Raw genomic sequence first — 19,614 nt, 5'->3', positions numbered from 1 at the left:
AGCATGTTACTTTTCTTTCCAACTCATTACCCTTATATTTTGCTTTCCCTTTTGTTTCTATCCTTATCTTTTCTTTCCTGTTTCTTTCTTATGTTTCCTTATCTTATCTTTCCTGTTTCTTTCTTAGTTTCCTTATCTTTCCTTTCATTTTTTCCTTAAATATGTGTGTTTGATAATTTGAGAATTTACCTGTATATAATCTCTACCTTGATCTCAGGTAGATTCTCATGCAATGCCTCTAGCCCCATTTGATACTGGTGCTCCAAGGCCTTGTACAGCTGTCTGTCCCAGTGCAGTTTCCATGTTTTCATATCCTCTAACTTATAGCCCTACAAACATCACAGACACACATTTTGTTATTTAAGGCGAAACTAAGCTTATATCTTGTTTAGCGAAGCCGCCGCCAATAATGTTGATTTCAAAAAAAAATAAAAGTTTATTTTTGGACAATTAGCGCACCCTCTGCCACAAAAAAAAATGAAAATTTCATAAAAAAATAAAACTTTTTCTTTATTTTTATTATGCCCGCCACTGCCTTGAAATTACCAGAAATATGGTATGTATTCGTCCTAGTTTTTTCCTAATTATATAAATTTAAGGCATTTAACAATCTCATTACTACACATTTACATTAACCAATAAAACTTTTTTATTTTTTCCAATTTTTGGCAAAACTATTTGCTAAATGAAAAACCAAAATTTTATTTTTATTTCTTTCCGTTCTCCTCTGATGACCCTTAACAAAGTAAGTTTGCGAAACCAAATAAAAAAAGTTCCGCCTAACATTGAATTAAAAACCAGATGATGATAATAATGGTGATGATAAAGCTGATCCAACTGACCAACCGGAAAATTGATGGATTGTTAGACTGATTGATTGACAGAGTAACTGATTGATCTATTGATGATTTAGCAATTCATTTATAAATGAATGATTGATGACTGACAGATTGTAAATGATTGATTGATAATATATGATTGACCGATTGATAGAGTGACTGACTGATTAATTGAGCAACTGAATGTGTAATTGAATGATTGATTGATTAAATGACTGATTAAATGATTAAATGATTGATTGATTGATTGATTGATTGATTGATTGATTGAATGACAGACTGAATGACTGGCTGTTGTCAAATACCTTGCTGTGTAGATCTGCCATAATGTTCCTGATTTCATTCAATCCTTCTTTCCACCGTGATGGCTGTCTTAGCAAGTCAACATTCATCAGATATACAACCTGTAATTAATAATTTACTCATAATCATTATTGTCAGTTTTGTTCATTATATTCATTATATGTATTTTTGCATATTTTTGAATATCAATAAGAGGAAAACTTAAGTTCTGAATAATGTCATAATAATAACAACCACGGTGATGGTTATGAGAGCGTTAATTATGGTGAAGCTACAAATACAATCACATTAAAAATAGCAATAGCAAACAACAATAAATTCATAATATCTGATATAGCACTTTGCCCTAAACATATCAAAGACAGTTCCTTCTAATTGGATTAGAATTTACCTTTTCTGCAATTGTGTTGTGAATCTTCCGTAGTCGTCTGTTCTCCGTTGTCAGTCGCTCGGCAGCCGACTGCAGCTTCTGAATGTAGGCTTCCAGTTCTTCCGGGTTATCCCAAGTTACCTGCAACTTGCCGTCAGATTCCTTCGCGCCTTTCTTTGGGTTTTTGATGATGTTTTGAAAAGCTATTGCTGAGGTCAACATCATCGGACGCTGACTCGGAATCATCTGTTCAGCTATTGTGTTATGGAAATGAGCCACCTGTAATATGCAAATTCGTAAGTCACATGTTTCTGTTGTACTGCTATACAACACATTAGATACATTACATACTGCTAAATACATTGGATATAATCAATAAAAAAAAATTATATATATATATAATACATTAAATAAGTATTTCATATTTCTTAGATCTGGATGCACATTTTGAAACTCCTCAAAAAGCATCTTTAAATAAATTTATTTGCAAACATAAAAAAACATATTCTCTGTGTTGTGATAATAAGATTAACAATAAAATAAATATATGAACTGCTGTCTAGAATGGATATAAAGTTCACTGCGACAGTAAATTATATTTAAAAAAAATTATATTATTAGGTAGGAGCACTTTTGGCACAACAGTTGCGATTCTCCTTCTCAAACTTGAGGTCAAAGGTTCAATTTCTTTTTTGCGCATTTTGCTTGTGTTCTTAGTCAAGGCACTTTACCTACAGTTGCCTCTCTCCACCCAGGTGTACAAGTGGGTACCTGGTAGGTTCAAACACAAAATGCACTGATTACTAGCTGCAACATTATGGAACTCTCCCCAGGGAACTGAGTATGTGTTCCATATGCGGTTGATCCAGTGACCGGGGGTAATAATGTGAAGCGGTTAGAGGCCTTGTTGGCATCAAGCACTATATAAGTCTAACATATTATTATTATTATGATTATTATTAATATTTTATAGTGTATAATTTGCATACCTGTTTCAGAATGACCCCATGACGATAAAACTTCTGTGCAACATTCGCTGTGTGCTGAATCTTCGCTGGTATTGCAAAGCCAAGGCCTTGAAGTTGACGGACCTCTCGTAGCAAAGTCACTAACTTGTCACCATAATTGACAACTAGTTTGTTGTCTTTGGTATCAAAGTCCATTAAACGCCCCGTTGTCTGCAAACTACAAAAAAAATATAAAATCTTAAAAAGAGATAAGTTATCATCTGTATAATTCATCACATGTTCCTTGTTCCTTACTTCTAACAATGGAATGCATTAATAATACATGTTAACTTCCCATAATGCAATGCATAATTCATATTTAAACCTTTAAAATACGATACCTGATTTGATCAAATGCTGATGTTAATTTCCCATAATGCAATGCATAAATTTGGTTAATTTCCCACAATGCAATACATAATTCATAACATTTAAACCTTTACAATACATAATTTAATCAAATGCTGATGTCGAGTTCCCATATGAACAAATGATGAATGAATCTTGTCAATTTCACACAGTGCAATGGATAATATTTAAACCTTTACAATATAAATAATACATAATTTGATCAAATACTGATGTTAATTTCCCATAATGCAATGCATAAATCTGGTTAATTTCCCACAGTGCAATGCATAATATTTAAACCTTTACAATATAATACATAATTTGATCAAATGCTGATGTTAATTTTCCCATAATGCAATGTATAAATCTGGTTAATTTCCCACAGTGCAGTGGATAATATTTAAACCTTTACAATATAATACATAATTTGATCAAATGCTGAGGCTGACTTCCCATAATACCATGCATGCTCCATCACATATAACCATCCATTAATATACTCATCAGAATTACCTTCACAGAGTGCAAATGCACAATATGACAGTTCAGGCTCTTATTATCTAAACATGTTTTCCTCTAATTAAAGAACCCTTCAAATAAAGACCACCTCCAATTAAAGACTTTTCTTTGGTCCTAAATTTCCAAATTTCTTTTATCTTAATCATTTTAATTGTAGATCATAGCTGCTAAAGACCTGTGAGGTTCCAAAAATGGTCGTTAAATGGAGGGATATTCAATCTCCAAAACACCATGGTGACCATTATCATCCTACCCAAGAGGCTTCCTTGTGTCCTCGATGGCTGCCAGAGTATCCTGTGACCAGGTATCAAACTGATCTTGCCGCCAGTTGTGCAGTTCCTCCAGAAGTTCCACCGCATCTTTTCTGAATCGACTGAAACCTGAGAGATCATTTAGCAATGCTTCCGCAGTGTTGCTTGTTTCTTCAACCTAAAGAGAAACGCAAAGATCTAATTGACTCAAAAGTTTTTCGTAAACTTCAAAATATCATTTACAACAACTATTAACAATAAAAATTACTGAAAAATTAATTTTTTTTTATGTTTCTTTAACCCTATTGTAGCTTAGTTTTGTAGTTGTTTGGCTTTAAAAAATGTTTTGTGACTGACTTGTATTTATTATCTAAAGAAAATAAAATTTCACATACTTTATTGATTGTACAATAGAAATTATCTTATCTTTTCAATAACACTTAACTTAACAATATCAGTTCAATAACACTTAAGTCCATTTATCATAATTCCTTATAGAGCAATTCATAAAGGAAATAAGTAATACATAAAAAAACAAAGATATATACTTAATTGCTGGGTTCTTTAATATTTTCCATCTCGCAACATACTTTCAACTATATTATTCCAATATTTTTCTGTTAAAAGCTACAAAATACAACTTGAATAAAGAGGAGCAGACACAAACCTTTGCCTCTAGTTGCCTGACCCAGACAATGTTGTTAGTAACCTCTGGCAGATTCTTGCCTAGCTTTGGCTTGCCCTCATTCACTCTGGTGTTGAAATCCTCCTTGATGTTCTTAATATATTGCTGAAGCTGCTGCAGAAGTGTTTCTCTGTAATGCGTAAGATAATGAGAGATCAAAATATAATTTCTTTTGCTTGTGAATTCTCCTCAAACCATAAAATCATGATATCAATTCAATACTTTCTCCAGTCTGTATATATCAAAACTCAGTAGAAATGCAAATCAAATATCACAAGAGGCAATCTGCTACTGTATTGCTACTTATAACTATATTGATGAATTATAAACCATGCTGGGAGTAATGTTCTATTACCTTAGAAGGGGTGTTCCATTTAGGGAACATTGGTAATTATAAGGATATAGAGGTATTCTCAAGATACATATTTAATTGTCATTGATGAATTAAATAATTAACTTAAACGATATAAAATTGATATACTGTGAAGAAAATATTTACAGCATCATTCTGTATTTTGTATGGTAATCTTATATCAGAAAGTTTACTTACAGAGTGAATTGTGAAAGAGTATTTGTCACTTCTTTACCCAACTATTTTGATGCAAACCTCCTTGACTACCACAGTTTTTCAAGTGTAATGAAAACAGTTAATGTATAGTTTATTACCTTTCTGATACCAACTCTTTTTTGACACTGTCTCTTTTGATGAGTTCCTTATAACGCTGGAACTCCCGCAGTAACTGGTGCGAGTTCTTGCTCAAGTTGCGAAACTGAGCTCTTAATTTTCCTGCAATTCTCTGTTCTGCTGGCCCCATAGCTGTGATAACAAAAAAACAGACAGATATTCCATAAATATCTAAGTACGCACCCAAGTAAGCATTTGTTGGATGGATCGATGGATTTATCTGGTGTAAAAACCCCAAAAAACCCCATGAAAGTCTAAAGTGGGGTCCTTTCCGGTGGTGATTGAGCAGTACACTAGGAGACAAACCCCTACTCTTTTCCAGAGAGTGTACTGCGTTCTTTAACGAACATGGGCCATAATGCACATGGGACCAATGGCCTAAACGTCCCATCAAAACTACGGTGCGCTATTGGTTTTTTTTTCATCTTGAGCACTAGGAACATGATGTGAAGTGCGCCACCAACATTAATTATTTTAAACCTTGCAACAAGCTAAGGTAATTAAGCAGTGTGCAGAAAAAAATCACTTTCCTCACATGTGTTTGTTGATGGAATTCACGGGCGATACGATCGGTAGTAAAGGCGAACATATTTAATTTGGTTCTTTTTAGATAATAAACAATGTTTCAGATATCATATGATAATAATAATTTACTATGAAGCCAAGACAAATAATAGGTTACAACCTAGGCTTCAATTGGCAGATGTTTTAGGCCTAGCCTACTAGAGCCTAGTCTGGCTAGGCCTAGTAGACCTCCTAACCTAGGCCTAGGCTAGGCCTACTACTGCACCAGTGGCCGCCTACAAAACGTCTAGCCCCAGCTTTAAAAGACCAAGGCCTATCAAAAATAAATATTGAACAAACAAATCTTTTATGTAAAATTGAGTTTCTGTTATGGCCTTTTTCTGTCAAAGATTTGGCTTGCTACCAATTTAGTTTTTGAAATCTCTAGGCCAGCCCCTAGCTAAGCCTGCCTACTAGCTAGGCCTAGGCTAGTCTGGCAAAAAAAAACTTCCCCCTCCCGCCCCTGAACATTTCTGAGGGTGTGACACTAAACAAGTATATTTTTTTTTTAATTTTCAAAATAATATGATATAAAATTAATATAAAATAAATTTTATTGTTTATAAATATATTATTTTGAAAAATTCCAATAAGCAGTACATATTTAATATGAAAACAAAATCACAGATACAAAATAAAAATTAAATGAATGATAAACTTAACTTATTTTTAAAAAATAAATTAAGTATATATATTAAATTTTTATTTTGTATCTGATTTTTTATTTTATTTTGTATCTGATTTTTTATTTTATTTTGAAAATGTTCTGACACTCAAGTGAATAAATGTACAAGGTATAGAAATCGATTTTTTTATACTCATTTTGGCTATTTCTTTGTGATATTTATTGTAATACACTCACCATAACAGAAATTATTATATTAAAACATTTAACACACAAATTTATAGAAGTACATCATTAGTTATTTTCATACAATTTATTTTCCGAAAATAATATGGTGAGTTGGTATCAATATATTTTACTAGTTGAGCAGCTCATTTTGCTAGTTACATTTTTAAAAACTAGCACATTTTAGCAATAGGTTGCTAGTGGCTAAAAAAGTAAATTTCTAGCCCTGATATATCTGTATTTTGTATGGTAATCTTATATCAGAAAGTTTACTTACAGAGTGAATTGTGAAAGAGTATTTGTCATTTTTATACCCAACTATTTTGATGCAAACTTCCTTGACTACCACAGTTTTTCAGGTGTAATGAAAAAAGTTTATTACCTTTCTGATACCAACTCTTTTTTGACACTGTCTCTTTTGATGAGTTCCTTATAACGCTGGAACTCCCGCAGTAACTGGTGCGAGTTCTTGCTCAAGTTGCGAAACTGAGCTCTTAATTTTCCTGCAATTCTCTGTTCTGCTGGCCCCATAGCTGTGATAACAAAAAAACAGACAGATATTCCATAAATATCCAAGTACGCAGCCAAGTAAGCATTTGTTGGATGGATCGATGGATTTATCTGGTGTAAAAACCCCAAAAAACCCCATGAAAGTCTAAAGTGGGGTCCTTTCCGGTGGTGATTGAGCAGTACACTAGGAGACAAACCCCTACTCTTTTCCAAAGAGTGTACTGCGTTCTTTAACGAACATGGGCCATAATGCACATGGGACCAATGGCCTAAACGTCCCATCAAAACTACGGTGCGCTATTGTAAATTGCATTTCAGCCCTCCAGCTTAAATACAAGAAGAGCAGTGATGGGAATTATTGAACCGGGGATAAAGATATCGTCACGGTTCAGTGCACAAACAGTGGCTACAACCAGTGTAGCAGACTAAGCTAAGCTGCTCTCAAATTTTTTTTATTGAGTTAAGAATTTGTTGATTACTCTCTTATAAAAGTAGCTATCCATTTTTCTAAAGCATTTCCTCACTATCAAATTTTGAGTGACAAATACCTGTGATTTGCCATTATATAAGTGTAATATTAACATCTTCTTGCCCATATATGTATGTGATATGACATCATTATGGGCAAATCACACAGATTTATGACATAAACCTTGATAGTGTAGACCAAACTTAACAAAAAATAACCCAGACACATACATACACATGGAGCTACATACCTCGTTCATACTGAGACACGGCAGCCCTCCATAGGGGCTGAGTGTATGGATTATACTGCAAAGGGTTGAGGCCAGCAAATGGGCTGAATGCATCACCGGTCCTCAGCTCTTGTTGCTCTCCAGCTGATAGTAGCCTGATCAGTTGTTCATGGATGCTTCGCAAGGTCATGACCTTTAGGCACAAAGAAACAAATATAAAATAAATAAATATGTAGTTTTAAGTTGATCGATAAATTTAATAATCTACATTTGTTATTCTTTTTCTTAGAATTGTTTATTCTCAATACTTTCAAGGCCTGATAACTACTCTTCTCTGATTGGATAGTGCCTCATTTAAAAATATACATATTAATTAGATTGCTGGTGACTTCTGGTGACTATATACAGTTTGTCTTTTTATATTATGCATTATTCCTGATGATCCTTAAATAAAAGCAAATCATACAATGAAATGGTCATATTATTTGATTAATTGATATTTTATATATAAAAATAATGTCATTATATTCTCTGCTCCAAACCATTTCATGACAGAGCTATGTCATTTTCTACCAGAAAAAAAGCATTCATCTTCCTGTGTAATTTTATTCAATATACACTTTCATTTATTATCATTTTATTTAATATTTACTTTATATTGTATTTTTTACTAAATCAACTAACCTCCTGTAGCCTAGCTGACAGTTGAGACAGGCCCTCTGGACTGAACTTCTCACCCTTCCACGGGTTCATGGGGTCAGTCCTCCAGATCTGACCTGTCAACTTCTCACACAATAGGATCCACTTGTCGCAAATAGAGATCGCCCTCTGTAGAGCTTCGCGGACACGGTAGAATGGGTCCCGCCAGATGTCATGGCCACATAGTTTACGCTGCACAAATCTGCCTAGTTCTCCACCTTCACAGTAAAAAGATCCATATTTTAAAATTAGGGAATAATAATAATAGAATATTCCATTCAACAGGCCAAAATATTTTGAAATTAGGAATAAAAATAAATTACTAATATTATTAATGTCGGTAATACATGACTACATACACTGACATATGTCAAGGTTAAATTTATCCAAAGCTTCATCTTAAGTATATTCACAGAGCTTTCAGAACTGCCTGGTGTATTTAGACCATGGAGTCAAAACTTATTTTCCTCCATGATGGAGGATGAATAAACAATTATTCTAAAAAGGAAATCTTTTTGTCTAGTTTGTGAGGTGTGAACACCTGCTGTTTAGCAACACCAGACTCTTGTTTATTTGTATCTAATGTGTATCTCAATAAATCTTTAGAAAATGATCCAAGAATTGAGCCAAAACATGTAAGAATTATTTTTCTATTGATATTGATTTCTTATCTTATTGGTGTTTTATTTAATGTAATTAAAGAAACTTAATTACATAGGATAACAAACTTTTTCGTGAAGTATTGCCTTTGATTGTTATAATATAAATATGTGGCAAAGACAAGCCAAACCAGTCACTCGATTGTGTTTCAGAGACAATAGCAAAAACATGCCAGAATGTAAAATTTTAAAAAATCTATTTTATTTCACCAAACTGAGGTTTATGTATCTATACATCATGCTGTGCTATTATTTTTCCCAATTTCAATGTTAAAACAACACTTTTTAAAGATTTTATGATAGTTTCTGCATGAGAAATGCCTGAAATCATAAAATTTGAAGGCTGATTTCTCATATATTGTTCTTTAAGCAGCTGTATGCTTAAAGGCTTGTAACTTCATAAGGAAATGTCGGATTTGAATGATTTTTTTAACCATTTTATAGCTATTATTTTACTCTTTAACCCTGTATTAATAACTCAAAATCGATTTTTGCGACGAGCGACTGGTTTGGCTTGTCTTTGTCACATATGATGTCCATTTTGAATGTTGAAATATTGAAATACATACTTTATTGGAGAGTTGAACAGCTTTATCTCCTGCTCTTTGTTTTATCTTCGCTGCGAGCACTGGAACATTTCCATCGTCCAGAAATGAATTAATTTCAACTGTACCATGAAGGCCGGTAAGTTCTGGGCTTGAGACATCTATTGAGAAATAGTTTCCACATGTGGTGAGGATAAAATCCTTCCTTGAGTCTCCTGACCGCATTGTGGCATCGGTTGCAGTGGTTTAGTAGTAGTCCAGACTTCTCAAAATCCTATAGGAAAACAATTTTTATCAGATGCCGATGTTACAACCAAGTGTAGAGGTAAAATAGGTAAAACATACTGTATGTTTTACCTATTTTACCTTTTTTAACACACATAGGAACCGCTAATACAGTATCGCATCTATTCCACAATTATGGTTTCTAATTAAGTTAATAAACCAATAATTGGGACAGTAATGTATATCAATAGTAACACCCGATCGCTCAACACAATCAACTCTGCTCTGTTGCACCATAGTCAACGACTGTCGAGGTTTCCAGCGTCTGTCATATAACTTGTACCCAATTGTAATTTTTGTGACTAATTATTGCACTGCATTAGAATTTCTGGAAACTTGTATTGTTTTGTAGTTCATCTCTTTGTAGTATGTTTTTTTCTTGATGAAGATAATATAAAAGCGAAAAGTAGAATAACATTTTGAGTGACATTCATACTATTAGTATTTCCACTAGGCAGGCTTAACTCAGCACACACCTGGCAACCACGGTATAATTTTGCCCAGATTCTGGCAACACCGCAAAGTTGTTGACATGTACTACAAGCCGGGTATGAAAATAGTGCACTGGAAGACGTTCTTAATTAATGGTTATTAACTTAATTAGAAACCATAATTATTGGATAATAAGTGGATTATTGGAAAGTCAAATCATCAAGGAATGTATTATTATTAGTATTGAATAATTGTGTTAAATAATTAGTAATTAATTTTACGGCCGGATGCGAAACCGTATTAGCACCCACAGAGTGCCACAAAACAGACATAAATAGGCCTACCTAGGCGGCCCTAGCCTTTGTTGTGCCTTTACGCTAATTTATTTAGGCCTAGCCCCCCCCCCAGCCTAGGCCCCTAGGCCTTCCTTAGTTTTTGGTCAACAAAAGAGAAGGTATTAAGGTTGAATTGTAGATAACCTACAAACTGGCTAGAATTTTATGGATAAAGTAGTCTACTCGGGGGCCTCCTTGTCTAGAGGCTCCAGAAATACAGTAGATCCTTATATCTTACACTAAGTCATGGACTAGCCTAGGCCCTTAGCCTAGGCTAGGCACAAGAGAGGTCATGCTGGTGGTGCAGCAACCGACGATCGGCGGCCGCAGTATGTATGTATGAGTAGTGGTTGTCAAGACCAAGGCGTCTGGTTTCTATGTAAGATAATTCCTAACCTAATTATCGAATTCGACAAAGAAAACACCATTGTGTGTAACATAGCATATTATTGAAAATTAGATGCTTTACTTTTCCTACCAAATGAATGAAATTCAAAACTGAAAAATAACTAAACAACCTTATCATTAAATGGTCATCATATCAACTTTCGCCCTTCTCTCCATCGTCGGAAAATAGGAATGTCGAGATAAAATTAGACGACTGTATGAAACGAGCATGTTGATTGGATTAAACTACTTAATCTAAAGCTTCAACGAATAAGAATTTGCAACATATCTATTGCGGCATGTAATATATTTGCGCAGTCGCAGAAGTCATGTTGATAGACCGACGGTCGGGAAATGAATGAATGTTGAGATGTCTCTGTTGAGAAAAAGCCTGTGAAAAACATTCTGTAACCTGTTTTGTACGTCAAAATATATGTAAGTTTAAGTTTATATAAATTAAGGTGTTGTCTGACGAGTTAGATTCATTATTGGTGTAAGGAGTATCAAGTTATGGCTCGTTGGAGTTCAGATAATCATGACTCGGTTATTGACTCAGCTTCGTCTGTCGAATGAAAGAAACGACACACCACACTGTCAGTGGATTGTACGTAGCAGTGTTTGGGGGAGGAACCGTCTTTTGACACTGTGATCCCGGCTTCATACTGGGGTATGAGAGTATGAAAAAGTGTTTTTCTGTAAATAACTTAACTTTTTTTGGTTTAAAGTTTTTATAGTCAGCTTTTTTCGTTGTAATTGTATCGATATCAGTTTATAAACTGAACCGGTGTTTACTTTCCTCCTAGTCTAGAGAGGCTAGCTCAGCTAATTCGGCTTGTTCTCGCGTAGCATGGCAATGTACGTATTCAGAAGCCTAGCTAGGCTAGACGTCTGCAGTTGGGTTTAGCTTGATGACATCATTGAGCTAGCTAAAGAGTAGCAACAAACGATTGGAGTTCAAACTGCCTTTGAAAGTAGGTGATAGGATTATGGTAACAGTTTGTGTCTACCATAATTTATATAAATGTGCACGTTTTTACAATAACATTCTTTGCAATTCTTCAGCTTGTGCTGACACTATCAGTAACAATTTTATGTACATTATATAATTTTTTTTATTGAATAAATACCAAGAATAATAATAATAATCCCTAGGGCCTAATGTCAAATATTACTGGCCTAGCTAGGGGAATGATTTATTTTTTTATTTTTAATTCAACTTCTGTATATTTTACAGATTTACTGTATAGTTAATAATTTTTTAAAAATATTTTATAACTATTAAGTGTATATTTCTTTTTACCTATGCTAGAATGAAAAGTAGTGTCTGCACATATTTGTCTATAAATTCATAAAGTAAAGGCTAGTTTCTGACTAAATCTTACATTAACGTATGCCTAAGGCTATGTCATAAGGTTAGGCTACATTCCTGATGATAACATAATTAATGTCGAAATGTATTATACTATCTTATCTAAGGCTACATAATTTTTTAATATTTTTTTTTATGTAGGCCTATCTCCAATGCAAAACATTATCTATATCATCCATAAAAAGCTTGTTACTGTCATTTTAATGCAAATTCCATTGTTTGGCTTTATCTGTATACTTTCATTTGCTAATCTACTTAATGATTTAATCCTTTGTATTGTAGGCCTACACCTGCTGCACATGGTAAACATGATGTTCACTGAATTAGTGGGTAGTATATTTGGAAGGAAATTCAGACCTTATAATAATCAGAAATTCAGTAATATTCCTTGCAGCCTGAACCACAGAAGTATGTCTGTACAGCATGATAATTTTTTTGCTTATAAATATGTATTCTGGTGTTAATTAAAGCATTCTTCCTAGGCATCTATAATCTGTTCTTTGGTTTTGATTTGTCTAAATTTGATTGCCAAATAAATATATAATGATTTAATTGATTGGAATAAAGATCACACAAAAAAAGCCCATTTTATTTTATTCTGCAATAGCATCATCAGGAATAGATATAGATTAAGTCTATACAAAAATTTACCAGAAATCTTAATTAGTAATGTACATTTTAAATGAGGTAATTACCAAATCAGAAAAAGTTATTTGATCGATTTCGTCTGCTGATGAAACAACATGTGGCCTTATCATTCTTTTAGGCTGTTCTCGTACAGCAGCAGGTTTAATATATTACGTACGCATGAAAGCTACAGAATTTCAGCTTTAGGGGTATGAAGACATCGACATTAAATAGACAGTTGATATGTATCCCAGAAATGTCTAAATTACCATCCATTATATATGCAATTTAAATGATAATGTATCATGTTAATAAAAAATATTCATGATAATAATGATAATTTATTATTTTAAATTGTTACTTTATATCCTTATTCAATTATGTTAAATATTTTAACGGTTTAATTGGATTTTTAAGTCTCCACTGATGTATTGAATCTGTATGAAATAACAAAGCTGGAAAGTGTGATAAACGCTTTGAATAAGATAAGATAAGATACACTTTATTGAATAAACCCGCATATTAAATAAATGCCCTCTTCCGAGTCCCATTCGAAATAAATTCCCCCTTGATTAAACACCCCATGCATTTAGTTTTTTTCCCTCAAATAAACTTCCCTCCCCTCCCTCCCACCTCAATGTTTGTAAACAAAACTAATGAAAGCAACATCATTATCAACACATTCTTTTAATGTTCTTCTCCAGTACAATTACATTTTTTTTTTTTTGTAACCTGGTTTGGATCAATAATCTTTGTGATCACGCCGAAGCGCATTTTGACAGTAATGATATGTTGTAGTTTATACTTACCCCTGTACAGTGAAATTAGGGGGCGATTATTTGAGCATGTATCCATTTTACACTGGAATAAATGCTTCCCTCAAGTAAACACCCCTACAAAAACACTTCTCCACAATAAATAAATAAATAATAATAATGGTAGACTTATATACAGTAGCACATATTGTTAAGCTCTCTGTGCACCCCATGATATCAATACCCAGGTCATTGGATTAAACGCCCATGAAACACAAACTCAAGCTCCCTGGGGGAGTATTCCATAACGCTGCAGCAGTTACATCAGCGCATTTAAAAAATACAGTAAATAGTTTTAATTTTAATAAATACAGTATTTTATTTTTATACATTGATTTTCATTTTTTGGGGATGCAAAATCTCAATGCTGTAGTACTGTAGAAGCATATCCAATTGCAATGCTCTCAGTTTTATTGATTGTTCAATTATACAGGTAATGAAAAACCTGTTCTAATTTATTAATTAGAGAATACAATGGCAAATTGAATGCCTGGAATTATCATTTAGAGTGATTCACATGGAAGTCAGACATTGAATTCACCAATTGTAAAAACACATTAACATTAATTACAATTTATTTTAAAACTGGTTTCAAAATCTATTACTGAAATTTTTTTTTCGAGGTTTTTGCTTACGATAATAATGATAAATCTGCTAAATATAGCGCATTATGCACAACTGCAAGTCTCAAAGTGCTTTTGCTTAAGATTAAGAAGAGAGAAAATAAACATATATACATTTATAATAAATAAAATAATGCAATACAAGGATAGTCAGTTTGCTATGAAAATTATTACGACTTTTTAAAAACCAATTGCAAAAGAGGCAAATAATTCATTTTATTTCATACAATTTATTTTTTATTTCCACCCAAAGTTCATGAACATAAAGGTACAGCAATACAAGTTTTTTTTATCATTTAAGTACAGTTTAGTGTTCTCTCCCCTCTCCCCTCCCTTAAAAATAAAATAAATATCTTATAACAAATGAAAACACCAATAAAAAGAAGGAAAGAAAACAGTATTCTCTGGCTGAAAAAAAAAACAAAACGAAACATAACTAAATGCTTCAATTGATAGCATATATAGTTTACATTATATAACAAACAGTTTATTGTTTGATATATTCTGCCTAAAAGTCATAAATTACAAACAAATCAATAACAAATTTCAATCTATTTCTTTATTATTAATGTAGTACAGAATTTAGATACAAAATTAAATATATTCTATCTACAAATGCCAGTTCAAATTGTTGACTTTGACATAAATTCCAGTCTGTTTAAAATTGACTTTACTTGGCTCATGTGGTTTGGACCGTTTATTTAAATGAAAGAGATCAACTCACAGCCAAATTCAAGGTTTTGATCCCAATTCAATTCCAATTCATTTCCTCCAGGATCATTCATTAGGTTCAATTTCAGAATTTGATTTAATATGGACATCCCAGTTGGGTGACCCATAAATTTGTCGGAATGTGTTTTGGATGTTCATTATAAACAAAGTGGTTTGTTCCAACCAGTCCATTTTCTTACATACAGTAATTTTGTCTTACCAAATAATAAAATGAACTTTTTTTTTTCATTCAACCTCAAACTCATGGTTTTTTTTTACATTTCTTTTCTTTCATGTTTTATTCACTTTCTTTTTTTCTTTTCTTTCATGTTTTATTCTCTTTCTTCTTTTTTTTTCTATTGTGATTGTCCCTGTTCTTCTCTGTCTGGTCTTCGAAAATTTTCATCATTCTTAACATCATTTTAATAATAATAATAATAATTCACAAGTACAATAGGAAGTCATTACGAGTGATGATTAATTACAAATTTAATTAAGTGCAATGTTCGAAATAAGAATGTGTAATCTCTTTTATTACATCACTCTTTTCATGACTGAAATATTTTATTACAGTTTAATCAATTTAGGCATTATTATAGTTAATTGTTTTATGTTCATTTTACATGTGAAAATAACGTATTTTTGTATTTTAAAACTTTCTTAGGTTACCCTACAGTAGGAATTAATGTCTTAATCATTTATTTGTTCGAAGAAGAAATTTACGTCTTATTTTTTAAGATTTCAAGGCAGTGATGGGCACTAAATAAAAATAAAGAAAACTTTTATATTTTTCTTTGTCAGGTTTTTGCATTTGTATGTCACATCTTTCAGTGACTTGGTCTTGGGTTTACATCCTGTAAACTTGGTTGTCGCCGCCCCACTGGCCCAAGTGGCTTTAAGAGTGACTCACAGTATACATTACTGTATATTATGCGCCACTGTTGTTTTCTTCTTTTTCAGAAAACTCCATAACTTTGTCAGGGAAGTTGTGAGTCAAGGTGGAGGGATCTAGAAAACAAAATCAAAGTAAATCACTAGCAGCATCATTCACAAAATTAGTAAGTATTAATAAAGATTAAATTTTTCATTTTATTTTTGGCCTTTTTTTTAGGGTACCGTCATCAATGTAAATATCTTCTTTAATTGTGTCATGCCTGTGGCCACCTATAAATCTTCTGATAAATCATTATTTCTTCCTCACAACTAAAGAACTATATAAAGTAAAAATAAACGCAATTACTTTAAACTGTTTATATCAATCACTACATTCTTTATATGACCATGTGATATAATTATGGGTGTACTTTTACTTAATTGTAATAAAAATAATGACCAATAATAATAATAATAATTAGTAAACCAATTATATTTATTATCTTTATTCTAAACTCTGGAACCAGCACAATCAATATTGTTGCCCAATCCCATTCATAGAAAAGTGGATTTATTTATTTATTTTTAAATTTCAACCATCTTTATAGAGGGTGACCCTTCCAGCTAGGCTGATATTCAGGGGCCCTCTACATGAAAAACCAGAAACACTTCAGTTTTTAACTGCCGGCCATGGATGTATGTATTTTATACTGAAATAAATAAATAATAAATTAAATAAATAAGACAGAAAGAAGACATTAACCCATGTTCAGCATATAAATTTTAAAACTACTGAAGTATCTGGCCAGCCAAACATCACATTCCCAGAGAAACAATGTTACAATACAGGTATCCCTCTAATTAAAGACCGCTCCAATTAAAGACTACATTTCTGTGGTCCCATATTAACATATGTCTCTTATCTTTATTCTTCTAATTAGAGACCAAATCAACTAAACACCATAGAAACCTCAGCCCCAAAATGGCTATTAATTCTGGGAGACCTATATTAGGAGAACTTACAAAATTTGAAACTCTTAAAATAGTACTGTTAACATTAAATGAATGCAGTGTGTTTCCACTATCTTGGTTATTGAGTCATTCTAGAAAATCACTACAAAAGAAATCAATATCAATGAGAAAAAAAATCTTGTAAAAAGGAATAGTATGCAAATCATGTTCGGAAATATGTAATTCTCTACTGCGCTTAATTTTGAATACTTTGCTTCTGTATGTGATACATGAAATATTGATTATTGGGTAGTACTACAAGATGACATTAAAAGGTAATGTATCTATGGAAACTCTACCTCTAGAGTAGCCTCCAGATAGTCTTGTAAATCAGTAAATCCAGGCTCGGGAAAAAACAATTTTTTTATATGCTGTACTACAGTAACTGATTTTTCTTAGACACATAGCTTGGGAACTGTTAATGGGATACAGATTTTAATTATTTAAAAACTGAGATAAAAGGTTGAAAAAGGGGGTAGTTAAAGGCCTAGTAATAGGTCTAGGTTAGACTTGCAGCTTCCATTTTAATTTCTTTTAATTATGGATATTTTACAAATCTTGTAGGCCAAAAAATAATATTATGCCCGGAGCAGAGTGTTAATTCATAGTATATTAATTCTATACAGAATATAAGTCCTGAGCAAGAGTCGTCTTGTCAAGATAGGAGAGTGCCGTCTTCGCATGCGAGAAATTTGTTTAGCTCCGTTATCATGCCTCCAAGACGAAAGAGACGCTCTCCTCCAATCGATGATTGTAAAGCTAAAAAATCAAGGAAAACAACCAGGTAAGTTGTAGTATACTATTGGTTTTTTGTTTTTTTTTTTAGTATTTTGATTTGTAATTATTATTTAAATTTGCATAAATTAAATTTTGATATTTAATTTCTAATGACAGTTTTGAATAGTAGTAGTAATAATAATAATAATAATAATAATAATGGTTTAGTTATATTTATATTAAATATGATTGTATTGACAATTTATAAATATTTTTTGAAGTGATAATAAATAATATTAATGTAATAAGTACTGATAATCCACAGTATATCTTAGTACCTTCTTAAAGAAGACATTCATGCAAGAGTGCAGATAACACATGACTAAGTATTTTATACAAGTAGACACAAACCAGATTCCGTCAAGTGCGTGTGCAGATTGCACATGCTTGCAAAGTATCACGAATAAACGTGTCACATGTAAGACGTGTCTTAATCAAGAAGGAAACTCTTGTGGCTTCATCTGGTTCAGTCTCTCAAATTGTCCTGTCCAGTCATACTTACTCGACAGTTCACTGTGTCTAAGTACAGTATATGGTGTACTACTAGAAATTGCAAATTGCAAGTGAAGTGCTGCAAAGTACAACTGCATGTAAATGTTCTTTGAACAAAATTATTTATGCGAGTCAAGTGAAAATAATGAATAATAAAAATATAACAAATAATATGAGACACGACCCATTGTCTATTATTAGAACACTGACGAGCTGACGTAGAAACATAGTAAAAACAAGCATTGGTACCGTGTATGCCAGTCTACAACAAGCGTCGCATAAATGTAATAATTAGCACGCTGAAATAGGCTAGTAAATAAGTTTAACTGGGTTCGTAAATAATATTGGCCTCAAAATATTGTGGCTGAGCTGAGACATGGGCCGATTAAACATAGAAGAAATAAGAAACCTAGAAATATAGTGAAAACGCTGAATAGTAATACTCAAGCGTCAGTACGTGTAGGTTAGTCTACAAACGTCGCCTAAAGTAACTGATTTTACCCGGCAGAACGAAAGATGGAATCTCCGCTTTTCAGTCGTCTTAGGCCCTTGTTTTTTGACAAACAATGACCTTTCAGAGGTCAAATTGCTGTCAAGAATATGAATTGGCTGCTTCGCAGCAATTATAGGTATATATTCTTGCTGGTACATGGGTAGAGGTCTTGTTCAGCCTAGAGGCTATTGTGTTAGCTTGACCCAAACTAAGATATATCCCATACTGTAGTCTTAAATTGGTAAAATTTAAAAGACAGTGGGTAGTGCTATGCCGGTTCTAAAGCCAATTCCTAATTATGTCCTAATCAAATTCATGCAAGTAACATCCAGTCAGAATCAGGAAGTGGTTTAATACTGGAGTAACAATAGCCACTGCTTATTTACACAATAAAGCACATGTGTTTCCGTATATTTTACAAGCAATTTGAAAAAAAATCTGATAAAAATATCGTTTTTTATTTTATTTATTGGTGTCATGATCATTATAAAGGGCATTGACTGCCATCATATGAATGCCTGCATATTATTAAAGAAAGAGGTAATAAATTTTTAATATTCTATGCAAAAAAATGCTAAAAAGAAATACTGTAATTGCATGGTAGACATTACATAAAAGCTATGTTTGAAGAGTTAAGTGATCAGATTTAAGCTCTAATGGCATATTACAAGATCTAGTATTTACCAATTGGTCCAAGATATTACTTATTAATCACTGACTACAGTGGTCATATGGACAATGGACATTGTAGCTTAGGGGTCATTCATAATTATTAAGTGTACAAGCAGTACTATTTTTCGGTACCCCCTCCCTCCCCATTCTCTATTTTTCTACTGTACTTGGTTACAT

At 32.7% G+C, this 19,614-nt stretch overlaps 2 protein-coding genes across 3 annotated transcripts in view; one reads left to right on the top strand and one right to left on the bottom strand.

Moving 5' to 3' along the window:
* Nucleotides 1–185: 185 nt before the first annotated feature.
* Nucleotides 186–8,534, bottom strand: LOC117110437 (cytoplasmic dynein 2 heavy chain 1-like). The gene is made up of 9 exons (XM_033253147.1): nt 8,317–8,534; nt 7,654–7,825; nt 6,807–6,957; nt 4,308–4,455; nt 3,643–3,818; nt 2,502–2,697; nt 1,534–1,791; nt 1,145–1,243; nt 186–329 (listed from the first exon to the last, which is right to left on the bottom strand). The coding sequence occupies exons 1-9, from the start codon at nt 8,383–8,385 to the stop codon at nt 186–188; spliced, it is 1,413 nt and encodes a 470-aa protein (XP_033109038.1). The 5' UTR covers nt 8,386–8,534.
* Nucleotides 8,535–11,288: 2,754 nt separating this feature from the next.
* The window catches only part of LOC117110434 (DCN1-like protein 4), a 15,940-nt gene continuing 7,614 nt past the window's right edge, over nt 11,289–19,614 (top strand). The window contains exons 1-3 of one of the 2 annotated variants that reach the window (XM_033253138.1): nt 11,289–11,409; nt 16,080–16,177; nt 17,630–17,787. In XM_033253138.1, coding sequence (XP_033109029.1) covers nt 17,714–17,787 — 74 coding nt within the window. In that variant the 5' untranslated portion in view covers nt 11,289–11,409; nt 16,080–16,177; nt 17,630–17,713. Of the gene's footprint in view, nt 11,410–12,642; nt 12,752–16,079; nt 16,178–17,629; nt 17,788–19,614 lie in introns of those variants that run through there. The other variant, XM_033253140.1, reaches the window with a different exon arrangement.

The sequence above is a fragment of the Anneissia japonica genome, unplaced genomic scaffold, assembly GCF_011630105.1.
Source record: "Anneissia japonica isolate Jap-2015-1 unplaced genomic scaffold, ASM1163010v1 scaffold287936_len456577_cov159, whole genome shotgun sequence".
Lineage (NCBI taxonomy): Eukaryota > Metazoa > Echinodermata > Crinoidea > Comatulida > Comatulidae > Anneissia > Anneissia japonica.
Note: the sequence above shows the minus strand (reverse complement) of the source record. Positions and strands in the feature narration are given on the sequence as shown.